General features: G+C 39.6%; 1 protein-coding gene across 4 annotated transcripts in view; it reads left to right on the plus strand.

The window, feature by feature from the left end:
• Window positions 1-26,254, plus strand: part of RLF (RLF zinc finger) — a 91,417-nt gene extending 65,163 nt beyond the window's left edge. For 3 of the 4 annotated variants that reach the window (XM_033955429.1, XM_033955428.1, XM_033955430.1), the window contains 2 exons: window positions 10,204-10,345; window positions 21,032-26,254. In XM_033955429.1, coding sequence (XP_033811320.1) covers window positions 10,204-10,345; window positions 21,032-25,774 — 4,885 coding nt within the window. In that variant the 3' untranslated portion in view covers window positions 25,775-26,254. Of the gene's footprint in view, window positions 1-10,203; window positions 10,346-19,907; window positions 20,059-21,031 lie in introns of those variants that run through there. The other variant, XM_033955431.1, reaches the window with a different exon arrangement.
• Window positions 26,255-27,380: the final 1,126 nt, after the last annotated feature.

Here is a 27,380-nt window from a genome sequence, read left to right on the forward strand (position 1 = left end):
ATCATCACTGCAGTCTCTTCTTTTTGTTCTTCGTTTTGATACCTGGCTGCAGTCAAGTTGGATTTTTTGTTTGTTGTTGCCTTCTGGTCTTATTCTTCACAGCATGAGATCTCCTATCTTTATGTCTGTGCTGCAGATTGTTTGTCTCAGGCACAGGAACCAACTTTGTGGGTGCTGTGGATGCTTTAGCTCCTCCAGTATTGCGCAAGTGCCTTTACTTTGTCCAACTTTAGATAAATGAGATTATTTCAACACTCTTAATCATTATGAACTGTGGACTGCTAACAATGTTCCCTTTAATGTTTGCTGATGCATGTGCGCAAGTTTTCTGCCTCTACTCGACATGTGCAGCATAGCCTATTTTTACAATAAAGGAAGCCAGAAAAAAAAAAAAAATTGTGTGCACAGTTTCTAGGCATGTGCACTTCCTTTTTGACCTGCGAGCATGTGCACTCGCACGTACAGCTTAGAGGAAACACTGTCTTCTATGACCTCTGCTATATTTCAAACAAGAATCAATTGTATGCTTCCTAATATTATGTGGGCATCTATTGTCTGAATTTTAGCTATGAGTTAGACTGTCAGTGCCAGTTTGCAAATCCAGTCCTTTGGTTAACCAACCTCTAGCTTCCTTATGCCATGTTGGTAGTTGTAATGCTTACAGACAGCGTCCAGTGTCCCATGACAGTGTTCTTATGCATTTGTATAGCTTTTGTAGCATCTTCCTCAGTTTATGGCTTTCTCAGCCTTTACCCAGGTTGAATTCAGGGGATCATCTGACTTCCATCCCTGTAGGTGGGAGATGTGGTTCTGTAAGTTGAGCATGCCCTCAGCTCTGTTGAGCACAACTCCATCTCTGGATGTAGGACACTGCTCCATCTTTGTTTGTTGAACACAACATCATTTCTGGATGTAGAGCATAGCTCCATCTCTTGATGTCGAGCATGAATCCATCTTGGTATATAGCATATAGCTGTGTCCAAAACAACAAAAATTTGAACCAAAGTCCCTGGATGCAACAGGAGTTATCCAATAAAAGTTTATTAAATTCAAAAAGTCTCAATCATAAACAACACAAATGAAAAAATTCATAATATACTAATTGCTTCCAGGAATAACAGTTGGAACCGGACCCTAAACGAGCCGTGTTTCGGCAAAACTTTGCCTTCTTCAGGGGTCCGTAAAATAAAAATGAAATAAATAACTCATAAATATAAGTTTAACATATTAAAATGAAATTATAGGAGTGAATGGGGTGCTCTATGGACACCCCAGTATTGTAGTGGAACACAGGTCTCTCTTCCTTTTTTTGGGTATAGAGCACACAGCTCCATCTTCGGATGTAGAGCAAGAATCCATCTTGGGATGTGGAGTACAAATAAAGCACAGCCCCATCTCTGGATATAGAATATGTCAGAGTCTTTGAATGTGGAATGCAGCCCCTTCTTGGGATACAGGGCACATCTTTGTCTTTGGATATGGAGCATAACCCCATTTTTGGATGTTGTGTGCAACTTCTTGGGGTGTAGTGCATAATAATTTAAAGAAGGAAAGAGCAGAAATACATTCAGTACCAAGAAAAAAAACCCTTCTTTTTTGTTTTCATACAATAGGATCTCTAATCTTTGGGATATTTAGTGTCCTGCAATTACTGGGATGGGTAGGGAACAGAGGAGAGATATAGCAGGAAGACATCATGTTGTGGGCAATGCTCTGTTTGTGACCTGATGTTAGATATTACTGAATTTTAAGCTCCTAATGCTGATTGCATTATACCATTAAGTCTTTGATAATTTGCACCTCAGCGAATGTAATCTATGCTCTGATTTGCCCTTGTGAGTTAATGTATATAGGGCAGACATCTCGTCAGCTGAAAACTCATTTGGTAGAGCACAGGTACTGCGTGTCTAGTGGAAAGATCACTGAACCCTTGGTGGAACACTGTATAACAACTGGTCTTGTGTTCTCTGATTTCAGATGTTTAGTAATAGAACAATTGTCCTTTGATCTCCGTAGAAGTGGATATTAGAAGGAGATTATATCAATGGGAACAACGATTAATCTTTACATTACAAACTGTTTACACCAGGGGTTTAAATTCTGCTATTGAATGGCGGGTGTTCTTCTAATTTGAGAACTCCTGCAGCATGATGTCATGACGTCGTCTGGCATCTTTGCACATGCTAATGTGCTAGGTCATATGAGTGCACACTGAGAATGGACTGATCACCATGGTTTGCCATATTGGAAGCGGAGCGCTGCCTTAATATTTCCACTGAAGATGTGTTTGGTACTCCCGTAGAGATTTGAACTGTTATTGACGATCAATACAAGATAAGTGGCCTAGCTCTTGTGCTGTTGGATATTATTAATGTCTGTGCGGATATACTTTATATTAAGGATGACTGTTATGGGACCACTTTCTGTGCTTGTATGTTTGTAAGTACTTGCTTGATTAGTGGGTTCCTAGCCTTTTCTGGCTTTAACTCGGATCTTTTTTCTCCACTTGTTAAGATTATCTATATATTTGGTCCTAAGTTACCTTCCCAGGCCCCAGAAAAGAGTAGATTTTTTCTTAGTGTAGTGCATAATCCCATATCGGGATGTCAAGCGCAATTCTTTCTTGGTTTGTTGATGTCAATACTGCCTCTGCTTGTCAAGCACAATTCCAACTCTGAATGAAGACATAGCTCAATTGCTGGATGGGGAGTACAGCTTCATCTTTGGGTGTAGAATGCCACTTCCTTTTTTCAGGATGTCGAGCGTGTTTCTGGCTCTGATTATGGAGTATTCTTCCATTTTGGAATAGACAGCTCACCTCCATCTTTAATTCTGAAAGGCAGCTCTGTCTCTTAACGTAGAGCGCAAATCCATTGCTGTAGGAAGAATGCCACTGCATCTCTGTGTGTAGTGCTCAGCTTCATCTCTGTATATTCAGCACTGCTTTCCTGCTTACTAAGAGCACTACTTTCCCTCTACATGTAGAGCAGTGTTAGTTCTGCGAGGAAAGCATAGATTCCTCTCAGTATATGGAGCACAGCTTCTTCATGTAGGTGGAGTCCAGAGTCAGTTCTGTAAATTGTGCACACCTTCATTGCTGTTTGTGGACCTTGGCTTCATTTTGTGCTCAACCTATGTTGCACATCTTCGTATCTGTGCGCAATGTGTGGCCTCATCTGTAGGCGAAGCACAGTTTTGTCTCTGTGTGTAGAATATAGCTTCATAGTTGCCTGGGAGCATGGCCTCATCTTGGTGTGGGCAATACAGCTTCGTCTGGGTATGTGGAACACAGTGTCTGCTGAGTATTGAGATGGCTGAGTCTTGAAGGATTGGCATGGTTGTGGGAGCAGAATCTTTATCGTTATGGGGCACTCAGCTCTTTCTATAATATTTGAGCACAGCTTTACTTTTATTGTTGGGGATAGCATCTTCCTGTTGAGGCCTTGTGACTTCTCCAAGTCAGGAGTCCTCTGTTTCAGCTCTACCTCTGATGGAGGGGAATATCTTCAGACCTGATGTGGGGTTCAGCCCCAGCTCAGAATAGGAAACATAACTTGGGTTTGGCCCGCAGAGCTTAACTCAGCCCTGCATAATATAATAATAATAACAACTTTATTTTTATATACCACAATACCACAAACAGTTCAGAACGGTTTACAGAGTAAGAGACTGTACACAGACAGCGATATTACAAAAAACTTTCAAAATTACATTAACATTGTAAGATTAATCAATTTTTCCTGCAAGTGTTTTAGAAGTACATCATGGTAGAAATGGAGTCGGAGAAATTTGTCAAAGAGATAAGTTTTGATTGACTTCATGATTCCATTGCTGAAGAGTAGGCCAAGGCTCCTCTTCGGGTTCTGGTCTGCCCTGTTTCTAGGTATAATTTTTGCCCCTTTGGGGCAGTACAACTTCTTTTTATATTGTGGTCGGGCCGGATCCCGAGTAGGTGGGAAGCCCCGGCTCGGACTACAGGTAAGAATTTTTGTAGCGCCTTTTATGTGATTTGTTGAAGGAAAACCCGGATACTGGATTTCGGTGAAACTTTCCCAGGTTTATTAGTGTCCAAAAGAAAACATTCTCACTTAGTGCCTATGGCTCCCATATCCTGTTCATGTCATTTTCAGAGTCCCACAGGCTTTAATTTTGGAATGGGTTGATTCTTTATTTACAAAAACAAAAATCCCCAAAATACTTTCACACAGTAACTCAGTGACTTCACTGTCCCATATCCCCTGTTGGGGCTCGTTGGCTTCTCTGAGCCTCAGCTCCTGGACTCACAGCTGAGCATGGCCAATGTCAGCTCTCTCCTAGTTACACCTCCTCTCAGCAAGAGCAGAATCAAAATTAACTTTGTTTTTGGGTTTGTTTGGTTTTTTCCACTTTATCACGCTGTCCTCCCTGGAGAACATTCACAGCCCTGCCTACCAGGCTGTGTGGGGCAAGCCTCCCTTAGTTTAAGGTCTACAGGCCCTCCCAATTATGCCCCTTTATCTTCCTTATCTCCTGCTCCCAGGGAGTCTTACCAATGTGTTATTTACACAAGCAGTTCCCTTAATTCGGCAGAGCTGCCTTAGCATTCCCAGCCTGTTCTCTAGCTCAGGTTTGAACAAACAGCTGGCTTCCTTTATAGGATAGGACACAATCCTCATACACTGTACTCTCCTAGGTCCATGTCCTCATCACACACACTTTCCCCGGGGTCACTACACATTTCCCACTCAGACTCTGGGTAACCCGGGTTTTCCACTTCCACATTCATTCCAGGCTTTACATCACATCCCCTTCTCTGCATGTCAGCCAGCTCCCCTGCAGCATTTCCATAAGGGTAACCTCCCTGCTTTTCCCTCTGAGGCAGGGTCGCCAAATCACTGTACCTCCTGGGAATTACACTGCCTCTCCTTGTGGGCTGGCTTCTTGAAACTCGTCCTTGCTGGGGATTAGGCAAAGTGTTGGAGCAAAGCTCTCCGTGGAATGTTTGACTCCCCCAATCAGAGCCACCTGAGCTTCTCCCCTGTTTCTGAGCTTGAGGAAAGGAGTAATAGGGGAAATAATTGTTTTTCAGTGCCCTCCCCCTCTGGTTCTTGGGCTGTACTATGACCTGCCTTTTCTCTTCCCTTCCTGGCTGAGCCAGCTGTCCGGGCTCCATGCCAGATTTTCCAGGGACCAGGGCTGTGTGCTTGCTGGGTTTAGTAGTTCTCTTAGCTGGGACAGGAGCTTCCCTGTCACAATATTAACACAGGTTCTCTGCTCTGGCTTTACTAGTTCAGCTTAGCTCCTTGCAGTATTAGATTTGGAGATTAGTTTCATAGAGATTCGTGGTCCATGCCTCCTGGTTTGAGCACAGGCTTGGCTTCATTGCTCAGTTGCAATTCTGGTTCCTTTCTAGCTGCCACACTACTGTGTGGCTGGTCTGGTCCATGCTCTTCTTAGGCTGGTTACCTACATGTATGTGGTGGTCGTGGGCCCTTATCCTCTTCTGGTCAGCAACGGCGAGTGGCTTTTTTCTATTCAAACCTCTGGTCCCCATATCTGTGGAAAAGGATATCTTCCTTCAGAACATGTGGTCACTTAGTTTCTCTGGTTTTCAGCCTCCAGGTGGCAGCTAGTGAACTATCCTCCTTTGTGACATTGGCTTGTCCACATAACTTTCACTATTCCACCATAATGAGGGCTGCTTTATCACATCCCACAAGTCTCTGGATTTATAGTCTCCGATGACAAGGAAGGAAATTATGTCTTACCTGCTGATGATTTTCTTTTCTTTAGTCACAGCAAATGAATCTAGAGGCCTTCCCTTTCTTATTTCCTTCTCTTATTTAGGTGCTGGCCTTCTGACATCGGCAACCACAATTGTGGAGACAGTCTCTTCTATACTAATAATAGCAGATCCAATAAAAAAGAGCAGAGCGAGCCTGGTCTTCAAACACCACTTTAATAGCAACAGACAATAAAAACCATGCAGAAAACAGTCTTTTCAATCATAAGAACATCTGGCAAATCATGGACTCGACAGTCTGTGTTTCAGCTAAATCGCCTGCAACAGGAATCCTGGAACATATATTATAAAATGCCAAGTAACATAGATAACACTAGATAAATTACAAAATAACAATACTTAAAATGAATTTTAAAAAGTTAAAGTATTAAAATGAAATATGTAACCGAAAAGTAAGTACCAAACCAACAATGAAAGTCAAATCTGTAAGGATACTATAGAAAGCAAATACATACTTAGAAGGTACAATGTACACAGGATGATACTGTAAGTGTTCCATAAATATTCATAAACGTAGACTAGGAACCAATTTCTTATGTGCAGTAAAACATGCTAATTATGACAAATTAGTAGCGTTCAGTTAAATGTACTAATTGTGATAATATTAGCCAGGTATGGTTGCTTTATATTACGAGCCATGACTGAGGATTTAATATGCAAGCAACACTAATTTAAGTCTAGGCATAGCCTTTAAAAAAAACAACAAACTCCGGTTGTACTACGACCATAGTCTGAAGTTTTTTCTATGAACAAGTTATGTTGATAGTAGATAACACTAGTTGGACAAAAACCTAGTCAGAATTGTAAGCAGAAACAATGTTGCAAAAAGGCTATTACAGTATAATCTCGTTATAACGGACTTCAAGGGACCTGGAAAAACGGTCCATTATATCCAGAGTTGCATTCTTTTAAAACTTTATTTAGGGCAACTTGAAACAACGTAAATCAATGAACAACAGTCACTGCACAAGCATCTCAGCAACATCAATAACAAAACTCAGCAAAACATTGGTATGCCACGAAATGACTGCAAACCAGAACACACTGTACTGGAAAGAAAAATACTCTGTCATTTTTTTTTTCTAGGCTGCATTTTGATACTGTATCACCGCATGCCATGTGCCTTGTAGGCAGAGCCTGCATGTCCGTTACAGCCGAATAAAACTACAGCTAAAAGCGGCTCTGGGGACCAAAATAGTTGTCCGTTATATCTGAAAGTCCATTATATATGAGTCCGCTATATCCGATGATTTTCTGTATGTTTAATTGTTTAATATATTTATTGATTTTCAAATCAAAACAACCAAGAATAACTTGTACAGAAAGCAAGATTAGTGATTCCATATAAAACAAGAAAATAATTCAATTAACATTGGAATAATTTATAACTAATATGCTCAAGTCCTCAAGTTATAGGATCCAAGATTTTCTTAGTGAGAATAAAAGAAATAGAATTAAACAAATTGTATATTCTTATACATAGAAATGGCAGTAAGGCTGATTGCAGGGATTAATCTATAATCTTAGGGCTTATGATTTTTCTGTCTCCAATCGGGAGAGTGCTAAAAAGGAAGTCAACTGACTAGGTTCAAAGAAAACATATTTGACTGAGCGGTGATGCACTATACACTTACAAGGATGTCGCAAGTAAAAAGTAGCACCTAAAGATATAACACCTGGTTTCAACATAAGAAATTCGCAATGACGCTTCTGGGTCTCCCGTGACAAATCAGGAAATATCTGTATTTTAAAGCCCATAAATTCTTTATGTCTGTTTTTAAAGAATAGTTTTAACAACCAAACTTTATCAATAGAAAGAGCTACTGTTATAATCAAGGTATTTGGTTCTGCTGTCTCTTTATCTGATTTCTCCAATAACTCTGGTACATTCAGCAAGCCTTGGTCCAAAGACCTTTTTAACGATTGATTCTTATTAGGTAGGTAATAAACTCGTGATAAAGGAGGCATCGAATCTTCCGGGGCACCCAAAACTTCAAGGAAATATCTCTTAAACATTTCTCTAGGTGGTACCAATGTTAACCTAGGAAAATTAATTAACCTTAAATTATTGTATCTAGAGTTATTTTCCATGTTTTCCATCTTTCTCCTAAGATTGATAATATCTTTCATCAAAACTTCCTGTAGTCTAGATGATTTTATTTCCTGTTCAAGTTCATGAACAGTGGAATTAGAGGCAGTCATTTCTTTTTTTAATTCTTTAAGTTCAGTAGCCTGTTGAAACAGTTTCCCATCTATTTGCTGGAGTTTTGGACTTATGGTCTTCACTAAGCCGGCCATAAGATCCCATAGTGAGTCCAGGGTTACCTCTGAAGGTTTTTCCAAAGGAATTGAAGAAATAATAGTGTCATGGTGCTCACCATCCAGTTGAATATCTTGACACTGTCCCTGAAGACTTGCACGCCCCTCTTTAGTTGAATTACTCTCAGATTCTTTAAAGGGGCTCATAACAATATGAGCTCCTAACAGCAGGCTCTGCGATGGACTACTTGCCTCCGGGGAAGGTGAGGCCCCGACTTCCGGGGTTTCCAAATCCCTTGGAGAGCTGCTTGTCTGAGGCTGTGGGGGCGGCGCCCTGACGTCGGAACTCAAAGTTGTTTCCAGTCCGGAGGAATCGCCGCGGCCTCGCTTGCTCCGTTGATCCTCTGTGGGCTTCTCTCCGACGCCGAAAATGCTCCCTGCTCTATCCGTCGAAGAAGCTCCTCAATGCTGCTGGCTACGGGGGTGCCAGTGTGCCGCGAGGCACCAACGGCACTTTGGCCCCTCCGTTTAGGCATCAGGTACGTGGATAAGTTTATAGGAAAAGTAATTGAAGAGACAATCTCTAGAACAGTTCTTCAGCACGTCTTGCCAGACGCCATCTTGGATCACTCCTTTTCTGTATGTTTATAATGGCACTCGGCTGGGACCAGCGGACCTCGTCTACTATAGGTTAGTTTCCGTTATAAGCAAGTCCGGTATAACGAGATTATACTGTAGTAAGTATTTGTTAAAAACAGCCTATGTTAGCAGATAACACTGGTTAAAAACAATAGACAATCTGAAGTTCAAACAGAAACAGATGTGGATATTAGCTACCTCAATCTGAAGTATAAGATGCTCAAAGGCTGAAGTTAAAAATCACTCTGCCTTTGCATTATGCTGTTTAATCAGAATTTAAAAAGTAAAAATGAAGTTTTCAACCTTTGTAGGGTCAGAACTATGAACTCTGCGGTAGTAAGATAAATCCCCCCCCCAAAAAAAAAACAAAAAAACAATTAACAGTAAACCCAGCACAGCTTGGTATTGGACTGCAAACTCCTGGGTAGATACACACACAATTGCCATTAGAGAGAAATAAAACAATACAATGCTGCACCCATTGATTAAGAAACCATGTAAAAAACATTGAGACACTGCGGCTGTGGAAAATTTGCGTATATAAGGACTTAGGCCTAACCGCATCTTACGTGCTTTATATAAGGACTTAGGCCTAACCACGTCTAATGTGCTTTCATAAATAAAAATCAAAAATGTGTGCAGTCAACTAAAAACAGGTCAAACCAAGTAAAAAAAAAATATATATATGTTATTGTTTATTGCTTCTGATTGTTGAAAGATTCATATCTAGTGGCTGTGAAGAAGGAGTTCTACTTATCATTGTTTTCACTAATCGACTGACCAAGGAGCTTAATTTAGTGCTCTCTTTCCACCTGCTGGTAGCTGGTCATAACCCACAAATTTCTGGATTTATCTGCTATGACTAAAGGAAAGAAAATGATCACCAAAGCATAATTTTCCTTGCTTATTAACAGTAAAATCCAATTCTGTGTTTGCATCTGGGTTTTAGTATTGTAGCTCCAAATGCACTTTTTCTTTTTTTTTTGTTTGTGTGTAAATTCTTGTGTTTTTGTTTTAATTTTCTTTGTTTTAATACACATTATCCTGATTCCATTATGCAACTACATAATCCTCATTCATACTATGTGTTTTCTTAGTGTTCCTTACTTAACCTTCTTTCCTACCTTACCCAGTTCTAGATCCATTTCTAAATCATCAGTCTCAGTAGATCTGTCTCCTTCCCATAACCTTTTGGTTAAATATAATCTGCTTTGTCACCAAGGGCAGAACCTAGTGACTGTGGTACTATGGCCTATTCCAGTGATTCCCAACCCTGTCCTGGAGGAACATCAGGCCAATCGGGTTTTCAGGCTAGCCCTAATGAATATGCATGAGAGAGATTTGCATATGATGGAAGTGATAGGCATGCAAATTTGCTTCATGCATATTCATTAGGGCTAGCCTGAAAACCCAATTGGCCTGGTGTTCCTCCAGGACAGGGTTGGGAACCACTGGCCTATTCTATGTTTTTTACTTTGGATATATTATTTACATAATTCTGTTTTTTGCTTCCCGTTCAATAGGGAGCTGACTCTGTTCTGGAGCAAATTGCAGAGAAGAATTGATCCTTCTTTAGATTCTTTTCTAGAGAGATGTCGACAGTTTGGTGTCATAGCCAAAACTCTACCCCATTTATTTTTCTTGATAAGAGTTGTACATGCAGAGGTAAGCAGTTCATTTTGCTACTACTACTACTATTAATTATTTCTATAGTGCTACTAAACGTATGCAACGCTGTACAGAGTCACAGAGAAGAAGACCGTCCCTTACAATCTAAAGCCAAGGCCGTTAAGGGGAACGGTTAATCTGCTGGCTGGGTTGGAAGGCAGAGGGGAGTACAGGACAATCAAGCTATTTTGACATCACTGATGAGGTTGGCTCTTATTAGTGGAATGAGGCATTATGACATCACAGCTCTGCTTCCCACAGACTGAAACTCTTCACACTGCTACTACTATGAATTATTTCTATAGCGCTACCAGATGCATGCAGCGCTGTACAGAATCACAAAGAGTAAGAAAGTAGTCCCTACGTGAAAGAGCTTACAATCTGAACAGGCAAGACAGACAAACAGGATGTCATGGATACAGTTAAGGGGAACGGTTAATCAGCTGGCTGGGTTGGAGGGCAGAGGAATAGGGTTAAGGATTGAAGGCTATATAAAAAAGGTGGGTTTTAAACAAGGGACAAGAAGGGGAAAGATGGGAATCAATATAGAACATTATGTGGTACACACCTATACTGTTAGAAAATAGCACTTCATAGTCTTTATGTGAATCCTCATGGACTGAGGAACACTTTCTCCTTTGAGGCTTCTTAGCTTTCTATGAATTTGCAGAGGGTTTAATACTTTTTGACAGTATACCAATCAAAAGTATAATAATTTCTTAAAATATGGCCAAATTATGTAATATTTTCAGGCCTAAATATGTAGCATTTGCTAGAATTATATACATTATTGGTTTTATAAGTTCCTTGGATGATTAAAATCTGTATTGCAAATAAGCTTAATTAAAAGAAATAATATGCCGTTTCATGTGAATCATAACTTGAGAAATAATGAAATGCAGCAAAACTAATTTTGAAAAATTGAGTTGGAGAGGAACATAAACCAAGATTTTAAAATGTCATATATTTTATTATTTTTTTTGTCATACTTTTGCACAAGTTTGTTAAATCTTTAGCATTATGAGATGAGGCTGAAGAAGGGTAGGCTAGAACATAACAGAGTAATTTGACTTTATAAACAGAGAATGGATACATGAAAAAGCCTACCATTGGAGGTAGTAATTGAAAAAGTAGTATCAGAATTAAGTTACAAAGTGTATTCCAGAAGATGTTTTATCAGTTACCTCTTCAGTCCCTCCTCCTCTTTACAAGTTTTGCAGGGTTGACAGGACTAGAGAGCATAGATGACAACAGTGGTGCATGCACTCCCACTGCTGCTACCATCCTCCCTCTCCAAAAGTGCTTTTTGGTTGGAGATATTAATCAGATGTGAGATCAGAGAAGGATAAGGTTGATAGCAAAATAAGCAGCATACATTCCAGTTGTTCTCAGTGTGTGTAGGGCCATGCTGATTGATAGAAACACAAATGCAGTTTTTGCAGTAGGTGATCATTTTCTTAAAAAATGTATCAGAAAAGTCATATGACAAGCATGGAGACTTTTTATTGAGAGAATGGGTAAAGCCAAAGAGCAAATGAGACCCGACAGTGTATCGCAAGCAACATGTCTCTCTCTCACTGTCCATTTGTCTTGAGAGATCCAGGCATCTCTCCTACCTCCTCTACTGCCACATCCAGAGTCACTCTCACAGTGATCAAACAGAAGATGATGGCGAACCGCTGCGCAAATCATTTACAATCAAACTTGTTTGAGCATTGATTGCTGTTTCGGAATCAACCATAAAATTGGCCCACAGCAATCCACATGGTCTTACCACCTGTGTTTATTGCATCTAGCCCTAGGTGAGGATATAATACCATTGCAATTCCCTGCAGTGCAGTTAATACAGGAAAATTAGCATGTACTAAATGTCGAGCCATTGTGTTTCAATTGTCAGATCAGCTGTGCATTAACAGTTCTAAGGTCCCATATTAACTGCTTATAAAGTGTCTTTGAAAAGGGGCTCTTTTATTTCTTACCTTGTTCTGTTTTCTTAATTTTTTGACTAATATATTTGCTCTGATGTGTGTGTGTTGAGGGGGGAGGGGGAGTGGTTCTAGTTGGATAATCAGGGGCACCAGTTTTACCATGCCCTGACTGAGCTTGGTTGGTCAATTAGGATCAGTAAGGATTTCACAAGTACAGCTTAGATCAGGACCAAGATTCTTATAGCATGAGCACTCTGTATGATTGCCTTGGCGCAGTGGTTAAAGCTATAGCCTCAGCACCCTGGGATTGTGGGTTCCAACCCACACTGTTCCTTGTGACCCTGAGCAAGTTACTTAATCCCCTCATTGCCCCAGGTACATTAGATAGATTATGAGCCCACTGGGACAGACAGGGAAAAATGCTTGAGTACCTGAATAAACTCATCTTGTAAACTGTTCTGAGCTCTCCTGGGAGAACGGTATAGAAAATTGAATAAATAAATAGGTCTTTACTGAGAATGCTGAGTTTAATTGGCACAGCAGTCTAGGTTTATTTCTTTTGAGTTTATGTCCATGTGAGATGAGCCTGGAGGGGACAGAGTTCAATTTTCACATGTTGCCTAGAGCAGGGGTGGGCAACTCCAGTCCTCGAGGACCGGAATCCAGTTGGGTTTTTGGGATTTTCCCAATGAATATGCATGAGATCTGTTTGCATGCACTGCGTTCAATGCATATTCATTGAGGAAATCCTGAAAACCTGATTGGATTCCGACCCACCCCTGGCCTAGAGCATCAAGGACATTGTTTAGATCAATTTGACCTTGTAGCATTTCTGTTTAACCCAGTAAATCATTTGTACATATCAGTGCTGAACTGAAATGTAACATTTTGTGTTTTCTGTTTTACACTACCTTTTAGAAGTATATTTTTATTTAATGACGACATTTTTTATTTAATGACATTTTTATTTAATGACATAATTAACCTGTTACTATAGGGTTGGAAAAGCTGTCTGCATCTGGTTGTGTGGGCAGCTAATATTATATTGCAGGAGCCTGCTTTGTGCATTCCTTTTGGGTTGGATTGAGTAGGATGCAATGGTTCTGAGCTAGAATCACATACTAGAGATGGTAGATATTAGAATTCTGGGCGAGAACTGCATGTTGAAATGGCTTCTGTCTAGCTCTCAGTGAAGTACTTCATATCTGCTGCTGAATGAGGAGTGCAAGTTGGCACAGTCTCCACTAGGTTGCTGGGAAGGTAAAATGACACAGTCTTCCTCTTAGTGGTAGAAAGATGCCAGCACAACTTTCACCAGGGTGACAGATAATACACAACTGCAGTCTATTGTATGCCTTTCTGGGATGCCTAATATTACCTTGAATGTGTTTTGATGGAAAGGCAAGATATCTGATCTGGTCTAGCAGAATGCTAAGGAATATAATTTATGAGTCTTTATGCCTCCCAAGCAGCAGATGGAGCCTGAGAAAACTGACAAATCAGTGCTGTCATCACTTAGTATAAGGAGTGATGGTGTCCTGGAATTTAGAAGAGAAACAGGAGAAGAAAACAGAAAGCATAAAACAGAGATGGCTGTGGGGATAATGTCATCACTGGAGCAGCACTGTGGTTACATATGATATTGTTAACCCGACATGGCCGTGTTTGGCAAGTGCCTGCATCAGAGGGCCTTGTTTTTCGATGTGTTTACATACAGTATGTTCACAAACCTTAGCCTATCATTATAAACAGTTGAGCCAACAAAATACTGCAGACCACAAAGGAGTGAGTTTGTGAAGACTTTCTGTCTCTGTTCCGTTTTGAATGGTACGGCTACCTGAAAGGACAAATTCCAGTTAACAGGCCTCGGCGGCTCTGGTTTAGACAAGATGTCCTCTTGTTCCTCTCCAAATACAAAGTGAAATCTGGTGGGGGAGCTGAGCCATGGGGCTGTGGTTGGTATAGTCTTCATGCCAGCAGGAACAGCAACTATGTTGGGCTGGCCACATGGTTGTTGAAGAGCACAGCTCAGCAGACGAGTGATCAAGCCTGTGATCATCGTGTTATAGGGCAGGATAAACTGGAGGAGGGATATTTTTCATTCATTTCATATTTCTGTGCAGTTCCCGCAGCAGTGAGGGAAAAGGGGGGAAAAAAAAAATTCACACTCAAATAGGTACTTGAGGAGTAGAACCATCAGACTAGCCTGAGACAGTATACTTTCATACTGCTTGTTTTGAATATTGGACAGGCATCATGCTGGCTAACCTTGTAGACATTTCAGCTGAGCCACTTTTCTTGGTCTGCAAGTCCTGCTTGCACTGGGCAGGACACAGCCCAGTTGATAGGGCAAAGCAAGAATTCTTACAGCCTGTATTTGTGGTAGATTCCTCCAGAATGTCTAAAGTTGTTGCCAGCAGAAATTGTGGGATCCAGGTCTCTTGTCACTCTAAACATACCCCATTGGTGGCACATCAAAGGAGGCATTCTCCAAACCAGCCAGGTAAACTTTCAGGGTTTCTTTGGATTGAACTGGTGAACAAAAAAGTTACCCTGATTGGCACAGGGGTTTTTTTTTAAGCACTATCTAAGATGCAGCAGAAAACTGTTTCCATAAGCATAGCCTAGGATAGTATGGCTCGTTAGTGCATACATATAACATAATTTACTATTTCTTACTAATGAGGGTTGCTCGTTAGTACAACTAAAGTTGGCAGTATATACCTAAAATGATGTAATTCAGGCATGCATAATTTGTAAAAGTCAGTCAAGAGATAATGAGAAAGGGGTCAATACTTTACCTCTCATGTATTCTCACATCTTTGAAGAAAACAAAATTTGTTTTTACTTGTATGAAAGGACTACACTGTAAGCCAGGTAATTTACAATAACCGGGACAAGCAGGCAGCATATTCTCAGCGACGATATCCATGGAGCCTGATATAGTCAGTGCAAAAGTGTACTGTCAGTTTTAAAATGAAAAAAAATCTCAACCTGCCTGTGCAACGCATATGCAAATACCTTCCTGCCAGCTTGCAGGACCATCGGTTCTTTGTTTGCCGCAGAACGGAGAAGACACTCTTAAGAGTTCCTTTAAGTGCACCTTATTTAACTCCATGTTTAATGTGTATATTGTATGTGTACTTTTTGTGTCTTCCTGTCTTCTAGTCATACCTTTTGATTTTCTTATTTTTGACTAAATTTTGTTTTTGAGCTTACTTGCCCTTTTTTAGCCTATTCTAAACCTGGGAGCTTCGCCTTTTTTCAGTACATCTTTTACTCATCCTCCCTCTAACTACTGAATCTTTGATCTCATGTCGGTGATTTTCCCATCTATGTATAAGGTTTTAAGCGGGTTGAAACAGTGTACTTGGTGTCAAAGGACTATTCAGGTATGGACCCATTCAACTGATGTATCCAATGCCTAGATATTTCTTGCACTAACTGTTCCAAGTTGCAGAAGAGGTTGCTTAAAGCCAGAAAGTTGAGATAAGATAGATTTTTTTGGCCAACTTGGGGATATTGAAGCTGTGTGTTGGCATCTGAATTTTTAGACATTATCAAACATATGTTTCTCCAGTGCTGCCTGCCTCAGGGAAAACTAGTAAAAAAGCATAACCATATTTCTCCCTCTGGGTCTGTATCCACACAGCCTTTACTGTCGAAACACTCTAAGCACCAGTATACTGAGATTGAATCACCTATGAAGTGTACCTCGGAATCACAAATGCTCCAACATTCAATGCAGCCTGTGCCCATGGTATCTTTGCAAGTATCGGTACCGGCGCCATCACTGCACGATCAGTTCAAACAACTGTTGCAGAAAGAGCTAGCAGGGCTGCTGCAGGCTGTGCAAATTCCTGCCTCGACATTACAAGCCTTTGCTCAGTCTGAGCATCGAGCACCGACATGATGTCGGTGCACATCATAAACATTCATTATTGATGCATCAAATGGGCACATGTCAGATGTATCCATCGTTGATGCAGAAGACTGAGGTAGAAAATGACATGGAGACAAATTTTTCCCCATCCCTGCGGGAACTCATTTCCCTATCCTATCCTGGCAAGTTCTTTTCCTTTCCCTGCCCCCCATTCCTGCAAACTTTGTCCTCTGCACAAGCCTCAAACACTTTAAAATCATGTGTTTGAGGCTTGTACAGTTAAGGCAGAGCTTACAGTAATGGGACAGGTACAGCGACAAAACTCGTGGGGACGGGATGGGGAAAAATTTGTTCCCATGTCATTCTCTAGGCTGAGGCACATCACCGCTTTCCATCAGCACACGATGCCGAAATGCAACACCGGCAGACATTGACGCACAATGCAGATGTACATCACAGTGTTGAGACACTTCTAGTATCTACTATTGATGTGCTTTGTATTGGCATAGATCAGAGAAAATGTTTTGGCTCTGCTTCATTAGATATATTAAAGAGAATGGGTGTAGCAGGTTCTGTGCTCCAGTGATTTAGATCATATTTGTTTGGGAGGTCAGTAGTGTGCATAATGGAAGGGGTAGTTTCACAGACATTGTTAGTTACAAAAGGTGTTCCACAGGGTTCAGCCTTGTCGGCGGTATTGTTTAATATCTACCTTATTGTTTAATATCTACCTAGCCCCATTAGGAAAATTGTTAAGAGGATTTGGGAGTGTACTTTAATCTATGTGCTGATGATGTGCATTTTCCCCCCCCGATAAACAGCTTGGGGTGGAGAGTTGGTTTCACAGTTGAATTATTATGTGGGACAGATCAGTAGATGGATGAGTATGAATGGACTTGTGTTAAATGTGGCAAAGAGTTTATGATGGAATGTTCTTGAATATCAATGGCCATACAGTTTTTGTGTGAAGGATCATCAGATTTTTGTGAAGAAAGAAATCACTTTACTGGGTGTTACTTTGGATGCAAAATTAACAATGGGAGCACAAGTGGCAAAGGTAGTGAAAGCAGCATATTTTGTATTGAGAATGTTATGTAAATTAAAATCTGAGCTGTCTGGGTAGGATTTTTCACAGTTATTTCAAAGTATGGTATTGTCAAAGTTGGGCTTTAACATTGCCCTGTACTTGGGTATTACCAGTACTCGAATGCGAGCATTGCAGGTAGTACAGAATTCTACTGCATGAGTGCTGATGGAGGTATCTACCTTTGACCACATTTCACCGGTCTTAAAAAGGCTTCATTAGCTACCAGTGCAATTTTGTATAAAATACAGAGTAATTATGTTGTTGCACCATTGGATATATTGGTACTATGGGACTGTTTTGCATTTATATCAACCAGGACATTCATTGCGGTCTGAAAATGCAATGTTGGATATGAAAAGGTGAAATATGGTTCATTATGCTAGTGCAGCACAATCTACCTTTTAAGTGACTGGTCCGGTCATATGGAATATCTTAATCAGGATATATGCAGTAATGTTATGCTATTTAAGAAATTATTAAAAATGTACTTTTTTTGTGAAAGCAGCCCGCTAAAGGGGTTGGACTGTGGTCCAGATAATCTACTTTTCCGTGACTAGTTCGGTCATATGGAATGCTATAACAGGCCTTATGCAAGTATGTACTAGTATTTGTCATGATGTTTAAGGAAATGTTAAAAATCTATTTTTTGGGACAAACATGTTGCTAAAGGGTCTAGACAAAGTTTTTAACATACTGAGGGAAGAACTATTTAGTCTTTTGAAGAGTGTATTTGTATTGTTATTGTAATGTGATCTTGCATGTTTTTATTGTGAACCGCCTAGTTAATAGGCTGGTAATAAAAATTTGAAATAAATAAATAAATATAGCCACCTTCTACCAGTTCCATCCTGTTTGTATCTTTTTTGAAGATATAAACTCCAGAATTGTGCACGTGGCTTCTTGGAATCTATAGTTAGGGAAGAACAATGTTACACTGGTCTGGGATTCTAAGAGTAGCCTGAGTTTTGGGGTTCTAGGCTGCTTGATAGAACACCTTTTCAAGTGATATTCCATTGTACTACGCAGGGATATGTTCTTTTGCGGTGTCTACCAGATAACGACCTTGGTATCCAGGATCCCTCTGACAGCTTTGTCCTCCTTTTTTCTCTCACGATTGGAGAATAGCGATATTGTGTCACTATTCTTTGGTCTGGATTTTAGGAGCATTCCGCTGCAGGATGTTCTTACTCTGGGATTACACTATAGTGCATGTAGCCCTTCAAGTTGCATCATGGAGCACAACCTGAAGAACTACATTCTGTAGTAAGATTGGGTACTGGTGGTCCCAGATAGCAGGGATGCCTAGCTTCTTTAAGTGTCCACTTTCCTAAGTCTATGTCTTTTATGGTGGTTCCTTTACGAGTTCAAGTCTTTGGACTGGGGTGTCTGTGTTTTGAACCATTCTGTCTCCCTTGGTCTAATTTCTGTCACTGGAATGTATGAGTCAGGGTGGTCTTGGCATCAGCCCTGGTTTTGTGCGAAGTGTCTAGTGGTGAGCAGCTTCCACTGTGGTCCATTTAGACCTGCTGCTATAAGTCTTCTTGAGGGGTTGTTCCTTGAGTTTGGTTTTTTAGCTAACTTAAGTTCTTTGATTCTTTTGGGAGCCTACACCTCGAGCAATTGGAATGGGCCTTAATTTGGCCTGGATAAGGTTCCCAATACCCTGGATAGTAGTTAATGCATTGATTTAGAGCCAGTTGCAGGCTTTGTTGAGTCTGCAGTGTCTGAAACCTCTGCCCTATGAGAGGTGGAGCAGTCAAATTGCTCTCAGGAAGGACTTACTTGAATTCTCTACATGTCCCTTCTCCAGCAAGCTCACCACTGGATTCCATGGGCACAGTCTTGCCAATTAGTTGGTCAGGGGCTGCCTTCATGGTCCTGTTTAGTTAGCTTTTAGGGTATTCCAGATCATCTCAAAGGGTGTTTTGTGCATTTGGTATTGTCCTTTAGTTAAATCACGTGATCTTGTAGCCTTTTGATTGCGCAAGAGGCCTTTGGTAATGAGTTGTACTCCCTCCTTGCTCAACAGTTCAGGGTTGCCCTGATCAGAGCAATGCTTATGGCACTTGCATAGAGGGCTTGATGAGTATAGTAATCTAGAGCTCACTGGTTGGTAGAGTGAGCACTGTCAATGAATAGCCCAAGGTGCTGAAATAAATTATCATAAAGGGCAGGTCTACTTAGTCTTTGGTATTCCGTTATCATACTGCAGTTGTTTAGGGTAATGGAGGTGTTGCCTTTAGAGGGCAGTATCTCTGAGCCTGGTCTTCCTCATGGGGTTCTTACAGGTTGGCACATCTCACTTGTCTGGACTGATCTAGTAGGATGATAAGGTGCAATTTTCTCTTACTTGCTGATTTCCTTTTCTTGAGTCCTGCTAAATCAGTCCTGGACCCAGCTGGGATATCCGAGGCAAGGGATTTCCTATAGTTGTTGTTGGCGACTTAGAGACTTTGCAGAGTTTCTGCTGCTGATTCCAGGGAAGGTGTTTTCAGGACTACAATGACTTGGGAGCCTGACAGCTCTTCTTTAAAATAGAGCCACAATTTTGGTATATAATGTTGCTCCCCATTGCTAGTCTGTATAGTTTTATAATAAGGGTCTATGATGAAATTTCATTTTATTGTTCCCAGTAGGTGGGTGCTTAAGGCTGGACCTGGAGCTGTTCATGAGCCTCATCCACAAGGTTGCTCCATGACATTGGTCCATGGTGTGATGATATAACATTGTTTACGGTTTTGCTCCATAACCTTGCTTCAGGGCCCTGTGCAATGGCATTGCCCCGGAGCATTGCTCCAGGATGGGGATTCATGTAAGTAATCCCTAAAGAGGTTCTATAATGTTGATGCATAATGTTGTGTAATGTTAATCTATAATGTTTTCACATAATATTCATGCATCTGCTATTCTGTGCAATTATTCTATGATAGGTTCTCAACCAGCTCCTAGGGACACAACCAGCATTGGGTTTCCATGATACCATAGTGAATACACATGAGAAAAATTTTATTATACTACCTCTGTTGTATGCAGATCTCACAGATGCATATTCATTGTGGGTATCTTGAAAACCTGACTGGTTAGGTATGTTCCGAGGATGATGATCAAATGTTTCAGATATGTTTTGGTATAGTTTGCTGGCAAGTTCCCAAGCTAGACCGCTCCATACACTAGTGATGACATCATTGATTTGTCAGTGTTCTCTGCCCCCCAACAACTGGTTGGGGATGGAGGCGCATAATTCTTTAATATGGACTGGACTAGCAGGACTCAGGAAGAGAACAAAGTTCACCAGAAATATGACAAAAATAGTAGAAGAAACCCTCCCACCCATAATTCTAAAGAAAAAAAATATCTATCATTGTTTAATAATTTACCTGCTGTCTAACTTCTAAATAGGTTTCTACCTTGATTATCTTCAAACTGGGTTACATTAAACATTGTTGCTGAATGTTATGAAGTACAGCAAATATGCCTCCATTCAAGAGGAATCATGTGTAACTATGTTAGTGGACCATATACTGAGATCCATAATATATATTTTAATTACCTATTTTTTGGTGCTCATATAGATAATTACAGGAGTTGGAGTGTCCTTGTATGAAGGACATAATGGCTATTAGTGTTGCAATTCCAAGTTTTCTAGTAAAGGTTCTGTGTTAAATAAAATTGTATTTTATCCATAATTAATAGTAGACTACAGTAAAGCCCATAAAACCTGTGCATATAGAACATTGATTTTAGAAAAGTATTCCAATAATTTTTTTTGTTTGCTTTTTATATAGGCAGAAGAAGCGGGACTTTCAGTTTCTGTGCTTTTGTGCATGCGAGCTCTTCAAATTAAATCAAATGAAAATGATGAAATGAAGACATCTGTGTGCAAGACCATTTCATGCCTTTTATCAGAAGATCTTGAGGTTAAAAGAGCTTGCCAGTTAACTGAGTTCTTACTTGAACCAACTGCTGATGGATATAATATGCTAGAAGAGCTCTATATGCAGCCAGATCAAAAATGTGATGAAGAAAATGCCCAGGTTCCAAATTCACTACGTTGTGAGCTCTTGTTGGCTTTGAAGGCTCATTGGCCTTTTGATCCAGAATTTTGGGATTGGAAAACCTTAAAACGCCAATGTCTGAAGCTGCTAGGAATTGAAGCGTCTGAATCTGAAGACAACGAAAGCAGCAGTGAAATACCCATTAATGAACCTGATGGTTTAGAGAAACATTCAAGTGATTCTGAAGGTGTTAAAGAGTTTTCAGATTTCAAACACACCAACATAAGTCAGCAAACAGATAAAGCAAAAATAAAAAAGCCAGTTGGCTCTTCTGAAAGATACCAGAGATGGCTTCAGTATAAATTCTACTGTGTGATGTGTAAAAGGGAAGTTATAGAGGCTCGAATACTTCATCATTCTAAAATGCACCTGCAAGATGGTATTTATACCTGTCCAGTATGTATAAAAAAGGTCAAGAAAAAGGAAATGTTTGTGTCACATGTAATGGAACACGTAAAAATGCCACTTAGGCACCAACGTAAAAAGAAACTTCTGGTGAAAAAAGAACTCAGAATCTCAAGATCAAGGAAGAGAATACCTAGGGTCCTTTCTGCAGTAGATGAAAAAAGCAATCCATTATGTGCTCAAGCTTCAAGTGACCCACTGGAATACGTTACGTTCAGTCATATAGAAGACTGTCAGTTACAAGACAAAGACTTATATCCATGCCCTGGAACAGACTGCTCCAGAGTTTTTAAACAGTTTAAATACCTAAGTGTTCATTTGAAGGCTGAACATCAAAGTGATGATGAAAATGTGAAACACTATTTGGAAATGAAAAATAGGAGAGAAAAATGTTCTTTCTGCAGGCGACATTTCATGACAATATTTCATTTACAGAAGCATAAAAGAGTGCATTTTGGTCCTCAGCCTTATATGTGTCTGTCAATAAACTGCTATGCTAGATTTAATTCGGTTAATGCATTACTAAGTCACAGACAAACACACAATGATCTGCAGTATAAATGTGAGTTAAATGGCTGCAATATTATTTTCAGTGATTTAGCACAGCTGTATCACCATGAAGCTCAACATTTTCGTGATGCCTCATACACTTGTACTTTTCTTGGCTGCAAAAAGTTCTACTATTCTAAAACCGAGTTTCAGGATCATCTTATAACACATGATCTTGAAGAAGGAAATGAGGCACCAGTTAAATCTGAAGACTCAGTTACAGTAGATAAAGAAATCAAACTTGATAAATCTCAGTTAACTGAACAAGCAGATGCCCCCCAAAATCCAGGTATACCTGAAATTTCTAATTTATGTGTACATCCTGCTCAAGTAAATGCACATGTTAAAGAGGAAAATGTCTCTGAGGAAATAACTAATGGCAACTATGTAAAACTTTTAGAAAACCATAACTCAAGTACTTTGAAAAGAACACAGGTATCCCTTGAATTAATTGGAAAAGGTGAGAGAACTCAAGCTATCACAAGTATTCCTGCAGGCAGTGAAAAAGTAAAATTGTCTTGTTTAAGAGAACAGTGTTCCAATGCCATAGTTTGCTTTGATGGCAAAAAATTTGTATGTGGATATGAAGGTTGTGGTTTTACATGCAAAACTGCAAGGATTATACAAAAACATCTTCGTAAGGTTCATCCGCAGCATTTCAAACTCCAGAAAAGGCCAAGGATTGAGACTAAAAATTTTATCAAACTATTTAACAGTCAAAAGAGTAACTCTGCCAAGAAAATTAGAACAGGGAATAAAAATAGTTTCAAGACACATACTGGTTTTCAAAATAAAAATATAACTTCCAGGCGAAAAACTGTCATTATTGAAGACACAAATCTTCCCACCCAACAAACCCCAGTTTCTCTTGATCATAAAGGGCCAGTCACTGAGGAGGCCATAATGGAACTTCTGTTACGCTTGAAACATTTAAGTCTGCAGAATTCCAGTAAAACCTGTTCAGCACTCAAATCTTTTTCATCATTGCAGACTGGTACTGCCTCCTCCAAGTCAGTAAATCAGACTGTAGTAGGATCGCATTCTCAAGATCATCTGGAAAATGCGCCCAGCCAATATCTTATCCAACTGGCAGCTAAACCCTTTTCATGTGAACTTCAAGGTTGTTCGTACCAGTGTGTGACTAGACAAGCTCTACTAATGCATTATGTTAAAAAACACAACTATTCAAGGGAAAAGGTCCTCCAGTTGAGCAAATTTAAATATAAGTATTCACCATTTGAATGTCATCTTTGTCCAAGTGCTTTTACAAGGAGGACACACCTTAGATTACATTATAAAAACAAACATCAGCTAAGCAATTCAAAAGTATCTGGCAAGATATTCACTTCTACCAAATTTTCTGAAAAAGTACAAGAGCCTACTGTATACAAACTGAAGAAAAGAAGTAATAGCTACTCAGATTCTGCTTTCCATAGCAGTGACGCTGAAGACAAAAGAGGATATTCTGAACAGCGACTGAAACGTAAAATCCATCGCCCCCAAAATAGAGACTATTTATCTGATACAGATATTGATTCAATGTCTGAAGAAACAGAGACTAGCTTCATCAGGAAGTCATCTGAATTTTCAGCCTTGGACAGTCATTCAGATGACCTGGAAACAAAAGAAGGAAGGGGAAGCAAAAGAACAGTTGCAAAAGGAAATACTTGCTATATGCTGAATAAATACCACAAACCATTTCATTGTATTAACAAAAACTGTAATTCATCCTTCACCAATCAGAAAGGGTTGGTTCGTCATTATAGAACTGTACACCGATATAACAGAGAACAATTATGCTTGGAAAAAGACAAAGCAAGGAAAAAAAGAGAGATTGTGAAATGTAAAAAAGTATTTATATGTAAATATAAAGAATGTAGTAAGCGCTTCTTGTGCAACAGAACATTTGCTAAACATAACCGTGACTATCATAACTTTGATGATGAAAACGATCAAAATGTGCTGTCATTAAGTGAATCTGCAAAGTTTTCTAATAACCATTCTAAGGGACTTGCCATGTTTTATACTTATAACAAGCTGAAGCGTTATCGGATGGAAGGCCGTAGCAATGAAAGAGAAATACGAAATACTTTTGAAATTCATTGTGACATAAATGGCTGTGATAGAAATTTTTCACGTTACAGTGCTTATGCACAACATGTTTATTGGCAGCACAGGGAAAGTTATGATGACCTTTTTGGGAGAGTAAGAGAGTCAGAAGTGGCAGAAAAAGAGGAGACTGTTAGGGGAGATGGTGACCAGGAATGTGTAAAAGAAAATCGCCGGTGTGTTATAAATCAGATCGGCAGAAGAAAAGCAAAATCTTCTGGGTCAAAACTTAAACGTTTGATGCAGTTTAGAACAAGAGAGGAAGCTCAAAATATGTGTTCAGAAGAGATAGAACACACACAGTTTCCTTGCATGATACAAGGGTGTTTATCTGTAGTGAAACTAGAAAGCAGTATTGTGAGACATTATAAACGCACACATAGCCTGGAGGCTAGTTATGTGGACAAGCATTATCATAAACTGATCATGTGTGTTAAATATGACCTAGAAGACTTAGAAGATCTAAAAATGAATGAGGATCCCTGTTCAGAAAAATTATATTTGAAAAAAAAAAATGTTATCCATTTTGTGCAGAAAAATATAACGCACACATCTCAGTCATGTGAACATGAAGAGTATACTATTGAGAATGATCTTTCTGTCTCTCAAAGTAAAGAAATTGAAGATCAGGATAAATATATAGTGGAAAACAATGTGGTCAGTGAGAAAGAGCCCCTTCTCTGTAGAACCACATTAAATAGCCAGAATTCAAATGCACATTGTTTTGAAGATCCATCTTTGTGTAAAGTTGAAGAAATCTTACCTGAAAGTAGCATGAAAGAGAATAAATCAGTTTTCCATGCTTCTCCATCTTCTTTGAAAAGAAAACATGATGACGAGGATTGTGAGCAGAGTGATATTGAACAAGAGGATATTAGAAGTATTTCAGGGAGTGCTTCAAAAGAAACATATCAAAAACATTCACTGACCAGAACAATTGATTTAAAATCCTTCAAACCAATGGGATTTGAATCCTCATTTTTGAAGTTTATTCAGGAGAGTGAGGAGAGAGACGATGACTTTGATGAAGATAGTGAGTGGGAGCCAGTAGAACACAGCCCAATAGATGATATGGAGAACGAGAGCGAAGGGAACAATAGCAGGGCTTGCAGGACTTGTATTGATGAAAAACAAGGCATTACCATACCTCGGGCAAAAAATGGATCTGCATTACACGAGAACATTTCAGCAATCCAGCCTTTGCTCTCTTCTATTGAGTCACCAACAGCACCATCTTTACAGAACCTGAGAGACATATTGGACAAGGCACTAAATGACTGTGGAGACCTTGCCTTAAAACAACTCCATTATTTACGCCCAGTTGTTGTCCTAGAGAGATCTAAATTTTCCACACCCCTTATTGATTTGTTTCCATCAAAAAAGACTGATGACCTTTGTGTAGGAAGCTAATAATGAATAATATTGTTTGTATCTAGATCACTTCTGGTATATAGAAAAGAGGGGGGGGGGGAGAGGATTTCCAATTCCATTAACTCTTGCAGAGCAGAAAAATGCTCTGGGGGTACAATACACAGTTTTTAATTCCATGAATGTATTATATCTGTGTAGACAGTATTGACAAAACACACATGGTCTGTTCCCCCAATCGTTTTGAAGAACTCAAATGGTCTGCTTTTTTGGTGCTAACACATTAAAATACTGGAGCTTCCTCTTGCAAGATAAATGTGCATGATTGTATATGAAGTAAGTTAAGTACCAGGGTACTTTGCGCGGTATAAAAAGTTCTTACTTGATTTGAATGTGCGCTTTAGCGTGCTTTGTGTAATATATTGTACACTACAGCATCTTATATTTTTTTGAGTTATGAGTTTCAATAAATTACAGTTTTTCACCCATTTTATTTATGGTACAATAAACTTTCATACAAGATTTTCATTGTAACTTATGGTGTGTTAAATATTTACTGAATCGTATGTGGCTACTGTGACATGCAGTATACAGATTCCAGAGTCGTAGGATCCAAACAGTGTTAAATTTAGTTTCTGAAATGCCCTATAGAAACTAATATTTCTTGACTTTCTCATTAAAATTTTTATTAGGACTGTCTTGCTTTGAATGTTTTTTGAATGGTGGGAAAGTAATGTAATCAATAGTGTGAGATGTGAAACAAAGTTAGGTGACTGCTGTGCACCTTAAGAACATAAGAGTTGCCCTATAGGCTCACATCAAGGGTCCGTTTCCAGCAGTGGCAAGTTCAGGTCACAAGTACCTGGTAGAGTCCCAAAAGGTAGCAAGATTCCATTCTACTTAACCTTAGGGATAAGCTGTGGCTTTCCCCATGTTTACCTTGATAATAGTATTTGAACTTTTCCTTCAGGAATTGATCCAAATCTTTTTGTAAACCCAGCTGAATTAACTGTTTTTATCACTTGCTCCAGCAATGAGTTCCAGAACTTAACTATACTTTGATTGAAAACATGTTTTCTCTTATTTCTTTTAAATGTGCTATTATGTAATGTCATGGAGTGTCCCTTAGTCTTTGTACTTTTTGAAAGAGTTAAGAATTGATTCACATTTACTTGCTCCACACCATTCATGATTTTATAGAAGACCTCTGACATAGCTCCCCTCAGCCATCTCTTTTTTGAACTAACGATCCCTAATCTCTTTGACCTTTTCTTGTCTGAGGGTCATTCATCCCCTTAATTATTTTGATTGACCTTCTCTATACCTTTTCTAGTTTTTTATAGAATTGCACACGATATTCAAGGTGCGATCTCACTGTGGAGCTATACAGAGGCATTATGATTCCCTTTGTTTTTATTCTCTATTCCTTTCCTAACAATTTCTAACATTGGGCTAGATTCATTAACCTGCCGATCCGTGGCCGATCCACGGCAGGCTGACTGATCCACAACAGGTTAGTATTTAAATGGAGGCAATCGGAGGAACACCCCCCTCCGACCACACAGATCACTAGTGAGTGATCCTGAAGCATGCGCAGACCATCTTCTTTGCCTGTAGATGGTCTGCGCATGCTTACAAAAGCAGCAAT

The sequence above is a fragment of the Geotrypetes seraphini genome, chromosome 8 (genome assembly GCF_902459505.1).
Source record: "Geotrypetes seraphini chromosome 8, aGeoSer1.1, whole genome shotgun sequence".
NCBI classification, from domain to species: domain Eukaryota; kingdom Metazoa; phylum Chordata; class Amphibia; order Gymnophiona; family Dermophiidae; genus Geotrypetes; species Geotrypetes seraphini.